The 23,645-nt window shown below is 45.2% G+C and overlaps 2 protein-coding genes across 20 annotated transcripts in view; one reads left to right on the top strand and one right to left on the bottom strand.

Annotated features, from left to right (window-relative positions):
- Positions 1 to 13,523, top strand: part of Akt3 (thymoma viral proto-oncogene 3) — a 241,706-nt gene extending 228,183 nt beyond the window's left edge. For all 6 annotated transcript variants that reach the window (XM_006496818.4, XM_030253917.1, XM_030253910.1 and 3 more), the window contains 2 exons: positions 1,847 to 1,949; positions 8,150 to 13,523. In XM_006496818.4, coding sequence (XP_006496881.1) covers positions 1,847 to 1,949; positions 8,150 to 8,235 — 189 coding nt within the window. In that variant the 3' untranslated portion in view covers positions 8,236 to 13,523. The remainder of the gene's footprint in view (positions 1 to 1,846; positions 1,950 to 8,149) is intronic.
- The window catches only part of Sdccag8 (serologically defined colon cancer antigen 8), a 205,779-nt gene continuing 195,294 nt past the window's right edge, over positions 13,161 to 23,645 (bottom strand). For 6 of the 14 annotated variants that reach the window (XR_003947261.1, XR_003947262.1, XR_003947264.1 and 3 more), the window contains 3 exons: positions 21,584 to 21,710; positions 20,886 to 21,013; positions 13,401 to 13,484 (listed from right to left, as the gene is read on the bottom strand). Coding sequence is in view for 7 of the 14 variants with exons in the window: in NM_001357390.1 (NP_001344319.1) it covers positions 13,455 to 13,484; positions 21,584 to 21,710 (157 nt within the window). In the remaining 7 variants the exon portion in view is untranslated. Of the gene's footprint in view, positions 13,485 to 20,885; positions 21,014 to 21,537; positions 21,711 to 23,645 lie in introns of those variants that run through there. The other 8 variants (XM_030243510.1, XM_030243505.1, XM_030243513.1 and 5 more) reach the window with 5 other exon arrangements.

Below are 23,645 nucleotides of genomic sequence, written 5' to 3'. Positions count from 1 at the left end.
TTTCGTTGTTTGTCTCTCTTTTTATAGACACTCCGGAGTGGGTGAAAGGCACTTTTTAATGTTTTTAACTCTCTGAAAGCTCTATTTAAATACAGTCAAATAAGATCCCCATATGTGTGTGTGTGTGTGTGTGTGTATACACACACACACATATATGTAGGGGAAGAATAAAATTTATTTCTTAATAATAAAGAATTAAAATTTATTCCACTGTCTTTTTTTTTTTTTTTTGAGACAAGTTTTCTCTGTGTAACCCTGGCTGTCCTGGAACTCACTTTGTAGACCAGGCTGGCCTCGAACTCAGAAATCCGCCTGCCTCTGCCTTCCGAGTGCTAGGATTAAAGGTGTGTGCCACCACGCCTGGCTCCACTGTCTTTTAAAGTAAATGAAAATACTGAATATTTGTAATCAACTCCAGAGACTTAGCTTTACTGCTGATTGCTGTGGAAGTACATCTGATGAAATATTGTAGCAAAATTTTATAAGTCCAGCCTTCCCCATATACATGATGTGAAGCTTGCTTCTCCCCAGATGTTTATATTTCACTGTATTTTTCCTGATACCACGGTGAGGTGGGGTGCCATGCCTCTTATTGTGAATGTCTTGACTTTGATTTTTGACTAATATTGGTTAAGACTACTTATTTATTTTTATTTCTTTGAGATAGATAGGGTGTCTCTGCATAGCTAAGAATGGCCTGGAACTTGCTTTGTAGCCCAGACTGGCCTTAGGCTCACAGTCCTCCTGCTTCTGTCTCCAGATGCTGGGATTATAGGTGTGCACCACTAAATCTGTTCAGATGGTCATTGTGTTATTTACTTTTGCTGTGCTTGAGAACAGATTCCATTTTCCAACTTTTAAAAATAGAATCTGTCTAGAGAATAAACATTTTAACATAGATTTAGTGCCAGTGAGAAGGGGGAAACATATTTCTATTAATCCAAGAATCCAAGTGTGTTTCTTTCTGTTAGATTTTGGCAAAACATGCCAATTTCTTCATCCTGTTTGTTATTTTCTTATCCCTGTAAAACTTATATTCTGTTCTGATGAGAATCACAAGTCCTGGGGCTGAGCATCTTTTATTCAAAAGGAAACCCATGTGTCTCTCTCCTACCCTCAACTCAAGGCTAGTATGAGGCTTCCCTCCCACCCTGCTCTTGCTTTGAGCCACTCCAGCCCTCAGCCCAGCATAATTAATTGAGCCTCCTTCAGGACACGTCCCCCTGTGAGGGAGGGAGGGAGGGAAAGCTGTGGATGCAGTTTGTCACAAACTTCAAGGATTGCTGAGAATTCTGATTCTAAGGCAAGAGCAGACATTGGTACTTGTTCACCAAAACAGAATAAAACAGATTTTTTTGTTGTTGTGTTTTACAATAAAGGTGCAGTGTGGTCTGTGGTTACAGAGCAGGTGTATTAAGTTGCCTTTAGCTTTTCTTTGTTGGTTTCTGAAGTCCCACTGGGCCAAGGAGCATTGTGATCCTCCTGTATCAACCTTCTGAGTGCTGAAATCAGATCATGGGAGTGCATCACCATTCCCTGCTAAGTTATATATTTAATATTAACCATTGAGCCAGGTACCAGGAAAGAGGGAGAAGAAAACAAGCAAGCTTAGATTGTTGCTGCCATAAGAAGAACCACATTCTCGCTTGGTATCCAGCCTGTGGTGGTCCCTCTACTCCTGCTATCATTTTATGTTTATCAGAAAGCCGTGCACCCTGTCTGCCTTACACAGGACGCACCTTCTAGTTGTTGGGACCATTCATTTCACTATTTGCTTGCTAATTAATCTTAAAAGGTAAGTTTTCCTGAGTTGAAATCCATTGACACTATTATTTTCTTCTTATAGCTTGTACCTCCTTTTAAGCCTCAAGTAACATCTGAAACAGACACCCGATATTTTGATGAAGAATTTACAGCTCAGACTATTACAATAACACCACCTGAAAAGTGTAAGTGAACATGCAGCAGTTGATGGCACTCTGAAGGAGTTGGGCACAGTCTTCTACAGAGTGATTGACGGCATCACAGATGACATTGTCCTGGGATTCTTACTCCATTTCTGTGAGAATTTGCACTGCCTATGAGGGCAGAGCTGAGCAGCAGGAACAGACTTTTCTGGGTAGAACTTGAGGCCACATTCCAGCCTTGCTGCACCCCACTGCTGTCTTAGCAGCTCTGTGCTACCTGTGGGCATGTCTCAAGTAGGAGCATTCCCTAGTCCCAGACTCTTGTTCCCACTCATCACAGCTTCAGAGCCTCACTAGCTCTGCCTCCTCCTTATGTAGTCATTTAACTTTACTTTTAAAATAGCTTTTCCTTAAATAGTAGTATCTTTAAGGGCAATTGAGTTTGCTATTAATTTTCATGTATATACTTTCCATTAAGAATGCACTAGGCTGTGTGTTCACACACCATCTCATGTCATTTCATATGCACTAATACATGCCTCATACTCCAAGAGATGTCATACATAAGTAGGTTTTGATGAAGGAGGATAGGGTACAATTTTGAGGTGATATTTGGAAAGCTCAAAGAATTCCAAGTATAGGTGTGCACTGTCCTTTAGCATCTCTTCCCTTCTTTTCCTTGTTTTAACATTTTCTCTACTGTTGTTGATACTGCTTATACACACTGAATATCTGTGAGACAAAAAAAGAAAATGAAATGCTATCCCTGTAGTGGTCATGGTTACGTAATTTTATTGTTGAAACCTAAGCTGGGACTCATCTGGAGTCAGTGGCCCTGCATCCGAGAGAGTGCATGCCCCCAGGGAAAATGTCTGTGTACATGTATGCACTTCTTGTTCTTTTATGCCTTCACATTGACAAGAAGTGCTTAATTTTTATAAGGAAAGATGTTGAAGCCCGGTATCACATACAGCTAGAGCAGGGTCACCAGCACAGCTGGGATACCAGCCAGGCTCTGAGATGCCTGAATGCCAAAGGGAGCTGCATATATTATTGGTAGACTTTCAGTATCACTAAGAAGTTAGAGACTGTTAAAACTCCTGTGGAGTTGTGGGCAAGTAGTTAAAGGGTTATCTGAATAGAAATTATGGGCATAGATAGGCCTTGGCCTCTGGTCTCAGCAGAAAAGGTAGCTACTGGGAATACTGGGAAATGCCAGTGAGTAGCTGAACAGACCAAGAAAGGTGCCTACCCCAAGTTCTTGCTGGGCTCTGTCGCTTGGATCAAAGGCTGGTTGCATGCCAACCATCCTTCCAGGGTACAGCTCTCCAGTGGTTTCCATTTTTAGTATATATCCATGTTCTCACCCAGAGAACCACCATTGATGTCCAAGGAATAGTGCAGTCTGACCACACTCCGTTCTACTGTGACACTTCTGTATTGACGATGCTTTAACTTGCTATTTTTTGTCAGATAACATGATATTACTGAATCTCATGACATAATGACTCTTTGTCTTAGTCCCTGATAGATACTGTCTCGACAAGTATTTATTAAATGAGTGAACATAAAAGGTGACCAGAGCCTGGGAGGGTTTGGGTCAGGAGGAAGCCCTGCTCTTAGCACAGCACAGCTGTCCTTGGGAGTCTGGACTGCCTTTATGTGTTGGACCTCCACCCAGGCATCCATAGTACACTTTAGGATGGAAGATCTTGGGATCTTTTTGGAAAATAGGTTGGAGGGACTCTTATTAGCCTAGCTTCTTCTGGACTCACAGGATCCTTTATGCCATAACCTCCTGAATGTAGAAATAACACATCTGAGTCTTCTCACCCAGCTTGATTCATGACATGCCTCTGTCCCCAGGGTCAGCCTCTTTAATATGATTCCTTGAACACAAGTTTTGACATTTGATTCTTCTTAAGAGAGCTGAATGCATGATTTTGGAAACAAAATAGAATAGGTAGAGCTTAGGAACAAAGAGTCACCTCAGAAAGGTAAAAGTGAAATCCTGATTTTCAGGATAGAAAATAGAAAAGCACAGATTGCAAGCCTGGAGCCTGCTTCATGCTTCATCTCTGGCACTTAGTTGTTCTGAGACATGGTGCCTCAACTGCCTGCCAGGGAGGCACAGGGACTCTGGGATAATCTCAAGCCCATGCTTCTCTAGGGTGTGCTTAACAGGCCAGCTCCTAAAGAAAGGTTCCAGAGCATTCTAAGCTTGAGTGGCCTGATTAGCTGGTCCTTAGGATTGACATGAAAAGTGAGCTATATAATATAAATAGCTCCAGTATAAAAGTCCCCAGCTAAGTGGAATGAGCATGAAAGTCAGTAGCATAAACAGTTTAAGACTCTACCAAGTCTCAAACAAGTGAAGTTAGAAGCTATTAAACGTACTCTTGTGGTTATTCAGCTGCTGTTTCATGATTAGCTTACACTCCTAGCCTCGGGAGTCAAGGACCAGGAAGGACATCCTCACTTCTCCTGTCTTCCTATTTGTGACTCAGACTTATGGCAGCTGTCCTGAGAATTTTTATGACTATTTCTCAGTTCCTAAGACCTCTGAAATGATACTAAGATGATGACTAGGAGATTCTTCATGTACATTTAAGTTTAATTTCTTTCCTTATCTGCATTAATCAACACAAGTGGGTCAGGTTGCATAAGGCTCAGTGTCTTTGAAAGATGACAGGTTCATTTCTGGAGTTACACAGCATCTATAAAGCAAGCCCTTAGGTTAGCATAATTACCAAAGTAGGAGCTATCAGCCTGTGGGAATCTGACTTCTGTGGACATCAGAAGTACAGTATGACCTTGCTCTGCGGCTGGGCCCTAGACAGTACAGCACCAAGAGTCCAACCAGTCTGGTATATGCCCTACAGGGTGTGCCACAGACTAGAACTAAGGATAGTCTACAGCTTGGGCTCCTCTCTCCTTGCTCAGGATCTCTTGGATGGAAAGGCAAGTGAAAGGGTCTCTGTCCTAGCTTCTGTTGAAGGGGAGAAGTCACAGGAAATGCAGTTCTTGGTTTCTAAGACCAAGGGAAGGGCTTTTGCTTCAGCAGTTCACAGATTCTAAGTTTACCCTATGGGAAGAGAAAAGAGGCAACGAACCATTACTATACTGAGAGTAGCTTTTTTCTGGTAGCCTTGAAAACATTGTTACTCAAAACCCAGGCATCAAGATTTGATTCCAAAGTGCACAGGATGACATTTGTTGGCAGTTGTCTTCCTAGTTGCCACCTTGGTTTTATAAATCAAAAATTTTAAATTATTTTTTAAAGAATAAATCAGTACTTAAGAAAGAAAGCAAAATGTTCCATTTTCTGCAAACAGCTGCAGCAATGTTCCAGATTGTCCTAACTGGTGTTAATTAATTGAGCAGATTTTAGAATGTGTTGTCTTTCACTACCTCCATCAATGGCCCTATGCTTTCCTCTCACAGAAAGGAAATTTTCTTTGAGAGCGAGCTGATCATTTTTGCTACTGTCTAATTACATCTGTTAAATGTTCTGAGACAAGCAGGCACCAGGGGCTGTGTGATGCAGAGATTCAAATACAGAGCTGTAGTCTGTAATTTTGGGTCATGTAAATGTATATTCACAACTGCTGTCATTGTGCCTGCATGGTCCTCCAGAGGACGACCAGATTCACAGATAGTGACTAGGTACCCTGTTTCCTAGTTCCCTTCGCTGCAGCCCCTGCCAGGATAGCAGTGAAGTACCCAAGTACCCAGGGAGCTGCTGCCCTCAATTGGACATAGTCAGAGAACAAGCCCCATTGTAACCAACCCTGAGGAGGTAGTCAAGAGCTGGAGTGGGCGGCTTTGAGGAAAGATAGGCCTGTGTGGGCCTCATAACCAGACTGTAGATTCAGATTTGTTCCTGTTCAGAATTGTGGTGCTATTGAAGCAACAGTGGAGGCTGTCTTAATTCTCTGGAGACTCCCACAAGTTCACCCTCTCTCTCCAAGGCAAGACTAAGACCTGTCATGTAAAGCCCTTCTAGGTCTAGGACAAGGTCTGGTTACAGCCAGGAGCCAGAGCAGTCCCTGTCATCTCTCTGGGGTAGAAAAAGCACACAACTTTCTTACGTAGAGCATCTGGACTCGCTGTAGGTTTGCTGCACAGAAACACTCAGAGGAACCAAGCTCTTAATGGGAAAGTGTTTCTGAGAGGTAATTGACATGTGTCAGAGTTGGAACATTACTACTTCAATTGACTTTTCTATAGAGAGTTTATGCTGTGTGACTCAATGGTGGATACCTCAAACGCATCCCAGCTAGAGAATTTGATCTATAAGATGTATGCTGTTGGCTTAGTTCTGAACTCATATTTTCTCAGGAGGCTGAAATTTCCATCTGCCTCAGCACTACCTAGGATTCCTGCTCAGCTGCTGCCAAGGCAGCTGTCTCTCTGTAGAGGGAAATTTGTGTAGTGTCCTATGCTAACTGTGTGTGGATGGAGTGTGTCTACCTACCGCACCAATAGTTTTTGATGCATTTGAGCTGAAAAAGTTAGGTAATGCCAATACAGCCTCACTTCTGAGGTCCCTGTGAATTAAGAAGAGAATATGGAAAAGATTTTAAAAAATCGTTTTTCAGATGAAGGCAAAGCCTTTTCTATTCATGAAATTAATCCTCCCAACAGAACCTGGGAAACAAAACAAAACAAAAAGGAACTACCCCACTTAATGGATTTAAGGAAATGGAAATATTTTGCTTGAAAAAAAAAAAGATTGTAAAGCTACAGAGAGATGATGGCTTAGTAATTAAGGACTGCTGCTCTTATAGGGAACCTTGGTTCAGTTCCTGGCCTCACATTGTGGGGCTTATAATGTGTAACTCCAGTTTCCAAGGTGTTTTAGTTTGTTTATATTGCTGTGATTAAAAACCATGATGAGAAGTAACTTGGAGAAGATTTATTTGATTTACAGCATCCTGATCACAGTCCATCATCAAAGCAAGTTAGGAGCTTAAGACAGGAACCTGGAGGCAGGCTCTGATGTAGAGGTCATGCTTGCTGGATAGCTCCCAATGGCTTGCTCAGCCTGCCTTTTTATAGAATCCAGGACCCAGGGGTGAGAACACCCAGAGTGTGATAGACCTTCTCATATCAGTCATTCACCTAGAAAAATACCCCTGCAGACTTGCCTACAGTGCAGCCTGATAGAGGCATGTTCTCAGTTGGAGGTCCCCTCTTCCCAGATGACTGCAGTTTACATCAAGTCTATGAATGTGCAGTGTAACCAGCACTCAGGGGATCTGAGGCCTCCTCCAGACTCTGAGGGCACTGACCCTCATAGGTTTTAAATAAACACACAGACACACCCTCCCTCCCTCACACACACACACACACAGACACACCCTTCCTCTCTCTCTCTCTCTCTCTCTCTCTCACACACACACACACACACACACACACACACACACACACACAAATAAAAAATGAAAAGAAATCATGTTTTAGAAGGTTGTACTGACTAGTGTATCCCGATTATAGGATAGTGTGCAGTGGACTTTGTAGATGAGCAAGAGTGTCTTGGATGGCTCTTTATAGTGCTTGGCCACACCCAAGGAAGAGCTTTATAATTGTGAACTGCAGTCATAGAACACTTAGGGAAGAAGGGGCTTGGTTCATTGTGACCCTTCACATACAGGGGAAAAGAGATAAGAGAGGGCATTTATATATGTTGTCCTACCCTCACAGCTTGCAAATTCTTTCTTGTTTTCCTGATGAACCAGGTCTTCAAATCTGCCCATTGGTTTTTCATCTTTTTTCTTGATTTCTCTATTCTAGCTTAAATTTTTACTATAAGAAAATAAAAAATAGTGAGCTAGTCAATAGTAAATGTTGACTAAAATTGCTTAAGAAGATGAGTTTGCAGTCATACCTAGGTCACCAGGAAGAAAAACTACAAGCACTGTGGAGTCCTAATGGGTTCTGTAGAATTCAATGACTTACAGTTTAGAACTTTATGCTTTCCTGAAGTGCAAGATCCTTGAAAGTAGTATTCTGGTTTTTTTTTTTTTTCAGTAACAGTTTTCCTAAAATATTGAATAATGAAATTTTGATTTCTTAGAGATGGTTTTATAATATTCTTTGTTTGTAGACAGACCATGTGTATATAGAAATCACAGTCCTTTAAACTCAGTTTTACTGAGAAGTTAACGAGATGTACTGTTTCTGAGTGTAGGCAGAGTAACAGTAGAAACAGAAATGACAGCGCTGTTTGCTGCCCACAGATGACGACGACGGCATGGACGGCATGGACAACGAGCGGCGGCCACACTTCCCTCAGTTCTCCTACTCTGCAAGCGGACGGGAATAAGTTCCTTTCAGTCTGTTTCTACACTGTCATCTTAGACTTTGCCTGAGACTGATTCCTGGACATCTCTACCAGTCCTCGCTCTTACAGTTAGCAGGGGCACCTTCTGACATCCCTGACCAGCCAAGGGTCTTCACCCTCACCACCTTTCACTCACATGAAACCATATACACAGACACTCCAGTTTTGTTTTTGCATGAAATTGTATCTCAGTCTAAGGTCTCATGCTGTTGCTGCTACTGTCTTACTATTATAGCAACCTTCAGAAGTAATTTCACAATCTTTGGGAGTCATGAGCCCATTGTTCATTTGTGCATCAAGTGTCATCTTTTGGTTTTTGGTTTTCCCTAGCAGTGAAGGCTAAATGAGATACACTGATTCTAGGTACATTGTTAACTTTCTAGGAGATAAATCAAGAACTAATTAGACTAAGAAGATTTAGTTTATATTTCTGAACAAGCAATTGTTGAAGGGTGGTGGTGTGTGTATGTAAGAGTTTAGCAGTGTATGTCTGACCAGCACATGAAGTGTGTATCACTGACATTTGGCTGGAAAATCTTAGGAAACATTGAGAGGACTGAAGGGCCAATGAGATACACATTTTTTTTTTTTAAATCCTGCTGGCTATTGTGGAGGAAGCCCAGTGCCACCCATGGATGCCCAGGTTTCAAGGGCAAATGGACATTGTTCAACCAAGTACTGACGGTGCAGAGTCCCCTAGAGAGTCTTAGGATCTACTTTGTACCAGAGAGTATTTTCCCCTGGGCTTGGCAACCTTTTTCCCTTCTTTATATTTATCACCTCTGATGGCTGAAGAATGTAGACAGTATAATGATCCTGCTGTCGCCAAAATCTATACACCAAGGTGAACAGGTGTTTGCCTTACCAGTTTTGGAGTTTTTACTTTCAGTTATAGGTAAATTAGCTTTTTCTCAGATGTTAAAACCTTGAATGTCCTTTATGGTTTTGTTTATATTACAGTAGTATTTATTTTTTAGTGGTAAGAATTGTGTTGTCATGTTAGCAAGCGCAGCTCCAATTCACAGATCATTGCCTGCGTTTTCTTTTGACCCATGTGCAAGGAATGTACACACCCATTAGAATCATGCACTTTTTCTCCTATGTTAAAAACAATGGTAAGGCTCTGGGACTGTATCTGTTGGTTAGAATCTGGCTAGAATCTCTGGGAGAAGAGATGCTGTGATTTAACCCCTTGGAGCTGAAATGAGAGCATCCCCAACTACCCAGTGCCAAGGGATGGATGTGAGAGGATAGTCTGGCAGAAAGTAATGGAGAAAGCTGAGACCCAAATGATGATGAGAAATGAACTCTACTCGGCAAAATGAACACATCACAAGTATTCACACAATAGGAAGTAAAGGATAAGAAGCTGATGTGTTTATTCTTATCAAGGTACATTCATTACTGAATCAAGCCATCAGGGAAAACAACAAAACAAAACACCTCTAGCTTTTATTTTTCTGTACATATTCATGTCTCCCAACCCAAACATTTCTCACTGAGAGGGGACATGTATGCAAACCTCATCTTTCTCCTTCATTAATGATGATCTTCAGATTAACCCTTTGGTGCTAGGAGCTGACACTTTCCAAAGCAGACTATGACGTCCAAGGATCAAAGCCTCTCTTGCAGCAAGCAAGAGCAACTGCTGCTCCAAGGCGTGATCATGGAAGTGGAAGACCACAGTGTGACACAGTGGTACTGCATTGTCTTTTTCAGTAGGAAGTCATGTTCTCATGCAAGTGTCTTGGCCTCTAGGCTCAGACTTAGAGAAGCAGAGCCGCTGCTGGCAGTGGCTGGCCGCTGGGACTGCTGGGGTGTAAAGGGCATTTTCCTAAGGCAGCTAAGACAGACTCAGACATAGATTTTTGTCCTAATTTTTCATGTTTCTACCTGGGTGAGTTTACCCTCAGTGGGAAGTAGGAAGTTAAACAGGTGTATTCTTACATCTGCTGTCTTCTGTTTTCCTACATAGAAGTATGTTGAATGTTGCACATTGACAAGGAAGTAGATTAGATGGTAAGTCCTTTTAAGTTACCCTGCATCCATTCTGTAAGAAAGGAGGAGGAGAGGAAGAAAAGCAAGCTGAGCCTGGCCGATGTTCAGAACATTTACTCCCTCAGAGGGAGCAGACACTGTACACTAAGCACACAGCTTCTTTTGTTTTGTCTCTCCTTCCAAGTCTTAAGGTAATTTCATGACCTTGGCCAAGGATACTTTGTGAAGATTAATGAGGGGACATTGACAATGCCTCAGGCTGGCCACTCCTCACACTGGCCCTTGGTCCCCAGCCATTCAAGGGGTTACTCATCCCATCCCTGACTACCTGAGTGTCACTACAGGTGGGTTCTTGGCTTTGAGTTCAAGAATTCTTTCCTTACACCCTCCACCAGATGTCAGTGGAAAGGCAGAAGTAGAACCGAGGTGTGGGAGGAGATTCTAAAAGCTTGTGTTGCCCAGGCCTCTAGCTTAGGGTTCTGGCAATTGAGACGGCCTGAAACCTGACAGCATCATGTCCGGGCAGCTCTGGCTTTGTGAGTCCAGCTCCTACCAACTCCACCTTGACCTCTTGTCTCCATGCAGGGCTGTCTGGGAGGAAACTGGCCACTTCTGCTCAGACTGCTGCCAGCGCTCTCACAGCTTTGCTCTCTACACTAATGACATAGATTATTCCAGTATTGTTCCCATTTCCCACCTGACCTCCAGCTTCTCGGAGCTGACTTCTTGCAGGGGCCACATGCTTCTTTCCCTCACTAACTGCAGGGTCTCCACCACACCTCAGTGTACACACTTTGCTGCTACCGTCTGTACTGTCTACATCACGGTTCCCTTAGCTTGCTCCTGGTAGTGCATTACAGGCAAGCATGAAATGTAAAGTATTTATTTAAATAAAAAGGAAACCTCTGAATTGGTCATCGAGTCACCTCCCTGTAGATTTGTAGTCTGTGACATATTTCGACTTTCTAGTCCTGCTAGATCCATATAAGATCTGGTCATCTGGTTAAGGGTTTGAAGCAGACATAGCTATGAACCCGGATGGTATCATCACTGTCACGGCTGGCCACACTACAGATGTTTATGTCCTTACGTTTATGACCCACAGGGTGTGAAGTAACTTCCAAGAACCTGATTTTGTACACTGTCCACTCTCAGTATCTCACACTCTCTGATAGGGACACACATTACTTCCTTCGTACAGACAGCTTAAATAAAGCCCTATGTCAATCTGCTGCTTCTCTGTTTGTTGTTGTTGGATATGGCTCTGTAATTTCAGAAAACTAAATTTCCTCCTTTTCTGGAAAAATGATTATAGCCCCAGCTGTTATTAACCAACCCTGTATGAAGGTGTGATAGGAAAAGAGGTAAATTTCTCTTCCATAAAACACATACGGGGTGTTTTTACTTGACCAAGATGCCAATAGCATGCTTGTACAAACTGATAAAGGGCTAGGTGTGGAGTCACTGGCCACCAGCAGTAGATTTTAAGGCACATCTACTAGGATGCCAGATAAAGAGTAGATTGCAGACCCTAAAGGTCTTAATAAGAAAGGGTGTGGGCCCAGAATCCTCAAGGAATGCAGCTCATCACTAATGTCTTCCTGATAACATACTGTGCCACACCCTTCCTGGCAAGGGTGTCTTTAACCCTTCATGTCAATTTGACTTAGACATGAGTAATTGATGGCTAGAATGTCTGGATTACATGGTTTTGGACGGGGTGTCTTTCTGATTTTTACCTCATAAGCTACAATTGTAGAACTTGGCTTTGCTCTTGTGAGTTCAACAGAGAGAGGAATGACTTTTGGGACCAGTTAGGCATGCATGTGTATTTCTCACAGCCAAATTTGGGGACATTCTTACATGTGCTGTCCTCAAAATCAACTGGGGTTGGCAGATACATGAGGCTGAAATAAAGTGACCTCTACAACTCTCTAAAGGTGCTATTTTTAGAATATTGTATAATTTATTCCTGGTATACATAAAACAATTGAGGACAGTTAAAACCTGTGACAGCTTTATGTCTAGCACATTTGATGAAACCTGAAACTTCTGACTCGGAAGTTGTGCTGTTCTAGGCTTGCACCTTTGGCATGCCCCAGAGATGAGGATGGCCCATGTGCCATCATGCTGCCAGCACACCATGGCCTAAGCTGTATGTTTGTGAAGGGCAGGCTGAGCATGTGGACACCATGCCTCCACTGAGAGCCCTGGGCTGCCGGGCAGCCGGGCAGCTGGGCTGCGGGCAGGGAGAGGTGAGGTCTCACATGCAGGCTTGCCCTTAGTGTTTCATCCCTCCCTCAGACGCCATGACCATCTCAGCATCCGGGCTTTATCTCCATCTGTCTGTTTGGTTTTTGTTTTTGTTTGTTTTGTGGTACTGGGGTAGGAACCCAGGGCCTCACACATGCTGGGCAAGTGCTCTGCCACCGAGCTACACCCCAGACCTTCCAGTGTCCATTTGTATTCCTTTGAAGCATTTGAGGGCTTGACTGTATAGTAGAAATACTATTTTAGACTAAGAATATGATCTGTGTACAGATATTTGATATACTGTTAAGTAAATTTTCTAATTTCACATACATTTGTTTTTAGGCTCCTCTCAAATACTGCTATTGAAGACAAAAATCTGACACCATCGAGCCAAAGATGCCTTTTTGGGGGGAGGGGAGGGGTTTGCTTTGTGTTGTTCAGAGAATGGGAAGAAAAATGCAGAGTGCTTCCTGAGTGCACACAGTTCGATGGGAAATACTGGATGCTGGCTAAAGGTAGACATGGTCATGAGCGGGAAGAAGCAGTGGCCGGCAGGAGGAGGGGTGGTCTTCAGTCCACGTTGGCTGACTTCAAACATGTGCCTTTCAGTGTGTTTTGTCATTGCTACAAAATGAAAAGGAAACGGAACAACTCAAGTCTTTAGGAAGGTCATTTTATTAATCCATGTGTATACTTTAGAGACAACGTAAATCAGTGACTTGAAGCTGTTCTGAGCACACACTCCCAACGAGCCCTAGCCAGTTGATGCTGAAGCAAGCACTCCCTGTCCATAGCACAGGGACAGACCATGGCATGAGGACCAGCCCCCCCTGCAGTCCCTGGTGGTGTCTCCCTGGGGAGGTTTCGGTGCACTGTGGCACATTAAGTACAAATCAGATGAATGTAAATATCTCTTTGTAAATCATTTATTTCACTCTGTTTCATCCAGGTCAGCAATCAGATTGTGGCATGCTGGGTAACTGGAAAAAAAATGATAATAAAAAGTAAGTTTAAATAGATCATGGGTATTTGTTTTCTCATTTGCTGGTTTGGTCAGCTGTTATCACTGAAGTTTTGGAGGAAAAGTTTCTGTTGCTAAAAGTGTGAAAATTATGTGTAGCCAACTGTACTAAAAATTTGTACCTTACCTGCTGCTACCAGAGAGCAAAGAAAGCCCTGTTTGTATATCGGTATCAAGCCATACACTTTGAACGCTTTCCTTCTGAACGCAGCCTGTACTCCAGGCCTGTGTGTACTTCTACCTGTGGACAGTTGACATTGTGACGGTGTGCTGAACTATGTGTTAGGAAACTGATCAGACATTAGATGGGCAAACGGGAAGATTATGATGGCACAAAGTAACATAAAGTGTGTCTGTTACCTGAAGTTTCTTGAAACTATACAGATGTGTTTTTACACTCTCACAGAGATGCTCCACTCACATGCTAGAAGGCAGGGGCCATGATACTGAGTCTCTCATTTCTAAGGTTTTGCACTTGGGTGGGGGTTGGGGGGGCAGCCAAGGGTTAGGCAAGTGATAAACACCATCCCCTGGTGACTATACTGACATTGCACACGGCCACTAGGTCTATTAGAATGTCTCCCTAGTTCTGCGGTACCTTCAGTGGATGAAAGTATAAGGAGAGCTATCTATGGTAGCCCCAGAACTGCAGGTTCCATTGGGCCAGGATGGGACAGATTGTGCACTGAGCACAGGTCCGGGACCACCCAGCCCTGGACCTGGACCTAGCATCCAAGGGAGAATTCTGCTGCCTTGTGGGATCCGTGATTCCCTGATAGGGATTTCTAACTTGGGAGAGTGAGACATGTTGGAAATGCTTTTCCTTTTTTCTTTTTCCACCTTTGGAGAAGGTCATGTGCATTCAGGTAGATGTTACCATGTGTGAATAGCATGATGATGACTTTTAGTGAACTGTTATGTGAGCAGACTGGGTTCTCAAAGGGAATGTGGCAAAAGGCAAAGGACAGTGTGAGGTTAGCAATGAGGAGCTTTTCAGAGCTCAAAGGAGCTCTGTTCTCAGATTCTTCCATAGGGGGTCTGGGACATCTGTCAGTCCAAGTCTGTGACCAATTTAACCAGCAGACAGGTTTTCTGTTAACGCTGATGCTAGCATTCACTGAACAAGCTGATACTGGTTCTGAAAGTGACTAGTTGGGAAACCCCTCTGCCCCATGCTCTGAGGATAGCTAGGTAAGACTGCTGCCTGCCTGGTATCCTGTACCCCTAGGCACAAGGGTTTCTAACCCAAGAAAGTAAGTGACTGAACATGAATCTGCACAAACCATGACAAGTATATTTCAGAAGTCAGAGGGGAATGAACTTGGGCAGAAAAAAGTCCTTCCTTCAGTTCAGATGCGTGAGGCCCTGTGGCAGAGAATGGAGCTTTGCACAGGATCTTCATTAACCCAGAAACGCATCTCTCTGTGAGTCTTTGGGTTCCTGTGATCCCAAGGCCATCTAATAATGTGGTAGCCCTGGGCTCCCTACTGCTGCATGCCCTGCCCTTTTGACTGGGGACAGCCTCTTGGGATGATAGGATGCGAGGCAAGACAAGCACATGTGAAGTCACATGCACATAAGAGCAAGAGTTGTTCCTCTCCAGTCAGTATAGGCTTCGCTTTGGGTAGGCACATTGTTTCTTATTGCCACTGCATATCCTCTTCAAGTCTCGCACTCCGAGTGTGTCTGCCACACTGCCTGCCAGAGTGACATTCTTTAGTGCCTCCTGATCTTTCCACACAGTACCAGAGACACAAAAATGTGAGTTACTATCATAGTCTGACTTGTCTGCAGTCATGTGTCCAAGGTGTTACTAATGTGCATTTCTGTCCTCAACTCTACAGCCACTGTGGTCTCGGTCTCGGAGAGAAGGCGTATGTCTAGGCAATGTTCTCAGCTTGAGCTTCTGACAACTGTCTCTCCATTCAGCCCTCCCCTGTTACCATGGCCACTGGTGTGGCCTTCTGGCCCTGACTGCCCTGGGAACAGAAGAGAGATGCCCTTGCATTCTGGGGTACAGCCTGGTGTAGCTGGCCTTCGTACTTTCCACTTTTCCCTTCTACCACAGCCTTTTCCTCCAAACCTTGGGTTTTGTGCTCAATTTATTTCTGAAGTTTATTTTAAACTTGGCTTTTTATGAAGTGAGATGTATGGGGTGACCCAAAGTGTTTCCCAGTTGACCATGCTTTAGGGTCCCCAGCCCTTCTTCCTGCTGGATTAGATTCTTGCTTTGTAGTCCAGGCTGCCATTTCCTTTGTTTCTTTTCCTTTCCACTGAGGTTGGACTCCTCACTGTGTGGCTCAGGCTGGTCTCACCTCAGCCTCCTAATGACTGCCCTTTAGTGTCTGTCCTACAACTGCTCAAGTCAGCATTCTTTCTGGCTCTCTGTGTGTACCTTACCTCATGTGGTGAGGGCCCCAAACACTCTGTTCCTATACCCCTGGCAGTAGGCATCTACTTTTAAGAGTAAGGGCTTTCTCGGTGGTCCTTCCAAGCTTGTTCTGAGGTGACAGAGGTACATTCAGGCCCTCAGATCCTTTCCATGGCTTGCCTTCCCTTCTGGTTCTATGCACCCAGCTGCTCCACTTTCCCATACATGTCTCCTTCGTTGGGCTACATCATTCCATCTGCCTGAGAGAATATGACATGATTTCTCTCCAGTGGCCCCATGATCCTGTTATGATATTGACAGTGACTACAAAATTCAGTGGCACTTGGCCTGGGCTCCAAATGGGAACTAACCTATACTTAAGATGCAGAGCATGTGACCTCCAGGTACAGATCCTACCATGATTTTCAAGGCCTGCTGTGGTATATCCATGAAGAACTGAGCAGCTGGCATAACAACATTCTAAAGGGCAAGATAGGAGGCAATCCAGAATGACCAACCCAGATGGGGAGAATAGAGTATCCTGTCTGTGTGCTCCAGACCGTAGTGGGTTATGAAGGACATCTAGCTTAGCAAGTGGTAATAGCTACTAAGCTCAGCAGTGCCCACCAGACCCTAGAGCAGTCTCCCCAACATAGGCCAGAGTTTCTGGTAGGAATACCAAGATTCTGGCCACTTTCAGCTATGAAGCAAGGCAGAAATCACAAGTCACCATAAACAAGTGACTCCTTGCTGACCACCTGTCTGAGATTTTGAAGACAGCTGTGGTCCCTTCCATGGATGGCCTGGCTCTGCTGCCTCTTCAGAAGCCAGAGCCAGGGGAAAGTGGACAGGGCAGAGAGGCTGTCCTCAGACAAAGCAGGACTTCAAGGGATGGGAGGCAGCTCTGGATGGGCCAGAGACACGGATGCTCTTGCAGGAGCACCTGCAAAGTGTCTTCTACGCATGCATCTCATCACCAGAGCCCCTCCAGCGGCATGTGTCATTATTTTGGCTCCCAACCACTTTCTCTGCAAAGGGGCAGGTATTTGTTTTATGTGAATCATATTTCCATGGGAAATAAATTTTAAGAATTCCCAAAGGACAGACAGTGTCACTACCAGCAGAGTGGAGCCTCTGGCTGCCTTGTGTTTGAAAGTGTTACAAATGAAGACAACATTGACATTTGGGGTTGTAATGTGACGGAATTGCAGTCTTTTAAAGGCAAGAACCACTTATCTCCACTGCATGTAATATTCAGTGTTTTGTTCACTTGTCTAATTGGATTAAAATATTTAGCTCCCTTTAAAAACTTGATTGTGAATTTATATTGCAAAATATAATGTCTAACTCAGAAAGCAGAAAGAGGAGCAATGCATCTGAAGCAATGTAAAATTCAACATTTTTTACCCACCATGCCTACTCTGGAAGTACACAGCCTTGGACAAAGGGAGCTCTTAGAACAGGCCTCTTAGGTGAAGTCTAGTGTGCTCCTCAGTATTAGTGGCAAACAAGGCGCCTAGATGAACTGCTAAGCTGTGTGCTGTTTCAGCTGCTTGGGGAGGTCCCCATGACTTCCCCGTGATTATGTTAGAAATGCAGCCCAGGGTCTTATGTCATTCTCTAAAAACACCCAGCAGCAGGGAGTTAATGACATCGTAGCTGCATATGTTCAAGTTGATTTAAAAAAATATGCAAGTCACTTTGGTTGACAGTGTCTTGTACACAGTTTTGAAAGAATCAGGGCAAACTTTAACAGAGTCAGTTTTTATTTGAAAAATATTTTCTGGGAATGTATCAGTGTTTATTTTTGAGACTGACAATTCGGGTGAAAATCAGGATAAAAACAAAAAAACAACAATTTGGTTGAAATCAAATTGTTTGTTTTCATCTATTTAGAATTCTTTCCAAAAAATCCTGGTTCAGGAGGAGGCTTTGTAAATTATTTTATTTAGTCTATTTTCTGTTCCATTCATAAGACACCATCTGTCTTGCAGGTAGTTAACTGTGTGTGGGCCCTGAAGTCAGCTAGGCAAAGCCCCTGGGCTCTAGAAAGGACAAGATAAGAGTGACCATCTCTAGATCCCCACTTTGTCTCTCCACTCCCCACCAGCCAGTGGGTCTGGGCTACCCTCACTTGAGCTGCCCATCTCCAGACTCAATCCTGTGTGTGCTTCTACTCACAAGCAGGCCTCTCCACCCCTCCCTAGGATTTGCCTCTCATGCTTATTTTCAACTCTATTCAATGAGTCCTTGGATGTAATGAGATAATGTCGATGATCTTGAATATAATCACATATGGCTGCTCGATCCTTGCACAACTTTAAATCAAATTAGAAAGTACATTCTCTGCCAAGAATGCTTAAAAGTCATAGGGCCAACTGATTAACCACTGACACGGCAGCTTCCGACTCTGTTTTCTAAACTGTGAGTGATTCATAAGAAGGGACTCAAAGGGAATCCCTCCCCAGACTGAATGCTGAGGACTGAACAGGCAGGCTGCTCAGGGTGACAGCTATTGCAGGATGCCAGGCAGCTGAAACCAGAGTCATTACCCAGTAAGTAACTCAAGCCCATCTTGATGGAAGAAACAGCCCTCCCACTGGACAGAGCGTTTCTGTTCTCTTCCCTCTCCTAGACCCATCCTCCCCAGGAACAGAATCCACAATTTCCTCGCCAGCTGGCCCCACCCTTCCTGGCCAGATGTTACTCTTTGGGTTTAGGCTTCTGACCCCAACTCTGCTCCAAGCTTTGCCCAGTCAAGCCTTGCCCCTGGGCCCCATGGTCCTTACCCACAAGCCACCTCCACACTACCACTATGGCATCTCTGGCAAGTCAGGCAAGGAGAGAGAACAGGGATCTAGTCCAGCTCTCATATCAGAGTCAGGCTGAGAGGGCTACCGCCAGGGTAAGACCAAGACAGCACGGTCATGTCCACATCCTTCCAGTGTAAGTGAAGAAGTTAGGAAAGCCACCATTTTTAGTCAATCCTGAGGAAGGAGCATACTATAAACCAGCTGGAGGATTACCCTGCACCCTGCATAGTCACTTTCCTACCACATGGCAGCTGTGTAAGCTCTCCAGCCCAAAGTGGCATTGGTACATAGTCACTTACAACCAGGACAGGTTCCCTTCATGGGCAAGAGACTGTGTGTGACTCAAATCTAAACAGAAGCCATTTAGAATAATCAAGGCTTAGAAACAAGGCATTTCCTGTTGGAGGCCACCATTCTTTCTCTGAGCAGGCCAGGGCTTAGGAAATAGAGCCAATCTGAAGGACGTGACTAAGCTCCCAAGCAGCTGTCTGGGTCAGAAAATACCCACTCTCTTTTGCGTTCTGAGCAGACAGAGATTTTCAGAGTTTGACATGCAAAATTAAGCTATTATGCTTAATTCATCCAGGCAGAGAAAATGGAGGCCTTCAGCCACACCACTGCCACACTGGACACAAAGGCATCTATAAGCCTCAGATGCCCAGAAGTCCAGGTGGAGACAGGTCAGAGCACAGCCTTTCCCTCCATAGCGCTGAGGAGCCTCTTCCCCAACCAGATACATACAGTCAGTCAAACTTTGACTTGCTTACTTCAAGGATTCCACATTTAAAAATCAGTTTACAATTCAGGTTTATTTTGGGCAAAAAAATGATTCACATTAGTCCCAGGCCACCAAGTGCCAGCACATGGAGACCAGTGTAACACTTGTGCCAGAGTGGACTGGGTTAGAGACTGTGCAAAGAGCTTGCAAAACCTCCAACTGCTCCCAGCATTTGCAACAGGGAGCCATTACCTCTGCCAAATTTCTTTCGCCGTGGTCATCTTAAAATAACACGCAGGGTAGAATTTCAATATAAAAAAGCCCCATCAGAGATGCTCCAGACAGCAAGGGGTAGACAAGTCATTTGTGTTGCCACTGGCAAAGGAAGACCTTTTTCCTGCAATATTCTTTTAAGTGCAGTGAATTTGGAAATTCTCAAGCTTTTAAAACTCAGGAAAAGGCTTCTAAAAATACGTGTTCCATGTTAAGATCTGTGTGTGCCATAAAAAAAGGGTGGTGATTAGTCCAAAGGCAAAGCTCACCATGCCATAGATCCCAGTCCATCATATGTCACAATAGCCTAGTTACCAAAGGTGGCTCTGGTGACTTTGGACTTTGATGAACCAAATCTCCCTTGGACCTGCCCACAGACCTGGGTTATGACCAAAATCCAGTTCCTCCTCTAGGAGATGGACTCTGCACTGAGCCCTGAGCACAGTAGAGATGGTGGTGTCACTGCTGGCTCCATGGGAACTTCTCAGGAAGGGGAGAGAGTGACCTCAAGTATGGGGCACTTCAGGCTACCAAGTTCCTAAGATCCCACTGAGCAAACCACTACCCTAACATGCCCAGTTCTCTTAATTCTCATGCAGCAGATGAGGACAGAAGCTCAGGAGAGCCATGGATGCCTTGGCCAAGGTTTTCAAACGGAGTTGTTTCTGGCTACAATTCCAAACTAAGAGGTTCTTTCTGTCTTTACAAATTACCCCAATAGCGTATAAATGGAGGTGCCTGGGTTCTGCTTCCAGACATGCCTGGAGTGTCGGGAGCCACCACAACTGGGTGTTTTACACACATTCCAGATAGTGGTCAGTGTATTGTCAGACCCTGCTGACCTGTGCCCTCTAGCCCTCCAGTGCATACTTCTACCATTGTGTGAGCCCTCTGCCCAGTGTCCAGTTTGGATCTTTCACAACTGTGAACTTGAAGCAATTTACAGGACTGAATAGGCAGAGTTCAAGGCAGGTCAAGATTGTCAGCTCAAGGTCCTTTCGAATGGAGAATAAGAAATGGTCTTTTTTCCTTTCACTTCCAGAGGCTTCCCCACTAACCACTGCAAGCACCCGTATACATCCTTATCTTCACAGATTGCTTAATGGGGCAAAACCCCCAGAGCCTCTCTGATGTGAGGAGAAGTTGCTGAGAAGAACAGTAGTTTGTGCCACCCGTCCAACTTACCTGGGCTCTTTTCCGCCATTATCTAACCTGAATGGGGACAGCTTGGGCTCTGGAGTCAGACTTAGGTTCCATTTGCTGTGCCCCTATTTGCTAGCTGAATATGCTTGTTTGAGCCTCAGTTTCCCTATCTGCAAAATGGAGACAATAATATCAGCCTTGCTGGCTTGCTTAACTGGACAGAGTGAGCACATATTTTAGATAGATACTTATTTGGGCTAAGTCATCTGATTACTCTCATGAGACCTTCCCATCTTCGAGCACCCCTTTCTTCTACTGTTAAAGTCCTTCAGTCCTCAGTAGTAGTTCACAGCTGCCTCCTCCACATGTTGGGCCTGAGCACTGCTCTTCCTCTTTCCCGCTAGTCTTCCCCACCAGTGTTCCTGCATGGTGTGGCTGCCTCTGGTATGCCTGGGTTGATCCATGTGCCTGAGTCTGATGCTTGGCATAACTCTCCCAGCTTATGACCTGACCTATGTGATTCTTAGGGATTTGGGCCTGTGACACTGCAGCCTAGAAAGGGGGAAGGAGAGAATCTGTGTTGCCATGCAGCCCTGGGCCCCCTTGAGCTATAGTGGGCTTTTCGTGCTCCCACACGGCCCACGGCTGCCCTCAGCCTGGCCCACAGAGGTCCCTGTGTGTGTTCCCACCCTACCTGCGCTCGCAGCCGGGCCACTTCCTCAGACAGGTTCCCACCCTACCTGCGCTCGCAGCCGGGCCACTTCCTCAGACAGGTTCTGTCGCTCCAGGAGAAGCTGATTCTGCTTGTTAAGCAACTGCACCAGCTGCTGCGCTGTAGCCTGGCCGTGCTTATCCAGCTGCCTGAGTCTGCAGAAAAGGAATCTGAGATGAGTTCTGAGAGCTGGTTGCTTCGGAGAGCAGAGAGGACAGTGACAGGTGTTAGCTCCATCGGTTATATGTGTTGACGTTCCAATGCTATGACAAAATACTTGGGGAAGAAATGGCTTACTTTGGCTTATGTGTTCATGAGTTTCTGCCCGTGACTGGCTAACTACATTGAGCCCCTGACTCCTTAGCTGTAGCACTTTGCTTGGGTCTGTGGCAAGGCCGTGTTCCTTGTTTAGGCATTTGTGGTAAAGAAAGTCCTCACAGCAAGGAGGATAGGATATGGAGAGAGGAAGCCAATGTCTCAGGACTAAATTCAAGATCAAACCCCTAATAACCCAACTTCCTCCTACTAGGCTCCTCTTAAAGTTCCAGCACCTTCACGTAGCACTGGGGACTGGGAACAAAGCCTTCAAACAGGAACCACTGTGGGACAGTGAAGCTGGAAGCTCCTGAGAGAGTACCAAGGTGCAATAGGTTAGCCATAGCTCTGGGGCCACTGACCAGCACGTATTAAGCTGGATACCTTCCAGCACATGACAGGGGAGGCATCAGCCCCTCAACACACTTCTGACTAGAAAACACTCCAGACAGTTGAGTACAGAAGACTGGAGCCTCAGACTCACAAGAGAGAAAAAATAAGGGGCCTAAATCCTCCACTGTCCACAGGGAAGCGGCTGCGACTGGGCAGATTGCAGCCCTAGATGTGGATGGCTGAGGCTCCAGAAACACTGAACTAAGGGCTTTCCATTATTAATCCCTGTCAGTCACAGGCTGCGGCCTGCTGACCAGATGTCTTCAAAGATCCTAAATTTGTCCCTCTGCTGATAGGCCTTCCTCCCCAGACTTGCTAATTCCCTCCAGCCATTATCCTCATCTGTCCACAGACAGCCCGTGCAGTCACTAGCACATGTGCCTATGGAAGGGAGCTTTGGGTTAAATTTAGAGGGTAGCTGCCACCCAGCTCTTCTCTGGGAGGAGAGGTGCAGTCTTCCTCTGCCTCAGGTCAGGAGCAGCACTGCAGGGCAAGCCCTAGCCACAGGAGAGGGTGTCATGAGCTCCATGATCATTTCAAATGCTCCCACACCTGCTGGTGCCTGCATGCAGCTGCTGACCTGAGGCCTCCTCATTTCAGGCTCTCCTCAGGTCGTGAGTGCTTCTGGTGGGCTCCATCCAGCACAGGCAGCCCCCACACACTGACTGAAGCATGGCATACCCTGTTCCCCAAACCCGGCTTCCTTTCTTTGCATACACTTGACTTGGCCGGAGTTATCTCTTCAGAGTCCCAGCACTGCCACCTCTTGCAAAGCAGGTGAGCTCCCTGCTCTCAGTCACACCACGCATGAGTGTGTCCTCCCCATGCCTCCATGGTCCTCTGATACGCTGCACAGTGGATACACTACACATTTCCTGCTGTGTCTGTAGCACAGGCTTCCTCTGCCCCAGGGGAAGGAAAACTCAAGTTTTCCTGGGGGAAGGCACAGCCAATGCAGCACTGGGATGCCAGCATGTCTGCACTCTGACACCTTGTCATAGGACAGGGTTTTCTCGGGGATCAGTCTCCCTGCTACAGAGGAGACAGACCTGCATGAAGCTGGTGTGGACCGTTGCCTAGGCAATCTGCTGACATATATATATGCACTCCCTCTCTTTGTAACCCCTGCTCTGATGGAGCACCAGTGTAGTTCCCACAGGGCTACTGACAGCTCTTTTGTTTTTCCCTGAGAAGCAATTAACTGGTCCATGTTCCAGTCAGGCAGGTAAGAAACACCATGGCTAGTATTGAGCTGTATAATCCCAAGGTAGCTTCCCTCGGATTAAGTCCTACTGAGGTACTGGCTTTTGGCTTCCTGCTGCTGCGAACAAGCGGGGCGGTGATGTTTATGAGCAATCTGTAAACGTGGGGTGGGGGTGGCA

This window comes from Mus musculus, chromosome 1 (assembly GCF_000001635.26).
Source record: "Mus musculus strain C57BL/6J chromosome 1, GRCm38.p6 C57BL/6J".
In the NCBI taxonomy this organism is placed as follows: Eukaryota; Metazoa; Chordata; class Mammalia; order Rodentia; family Muridae; genus Mus; species Mus musculus.
This window is presented reverse-complemented; position numbering and strand designations above follow the sequence as displayed.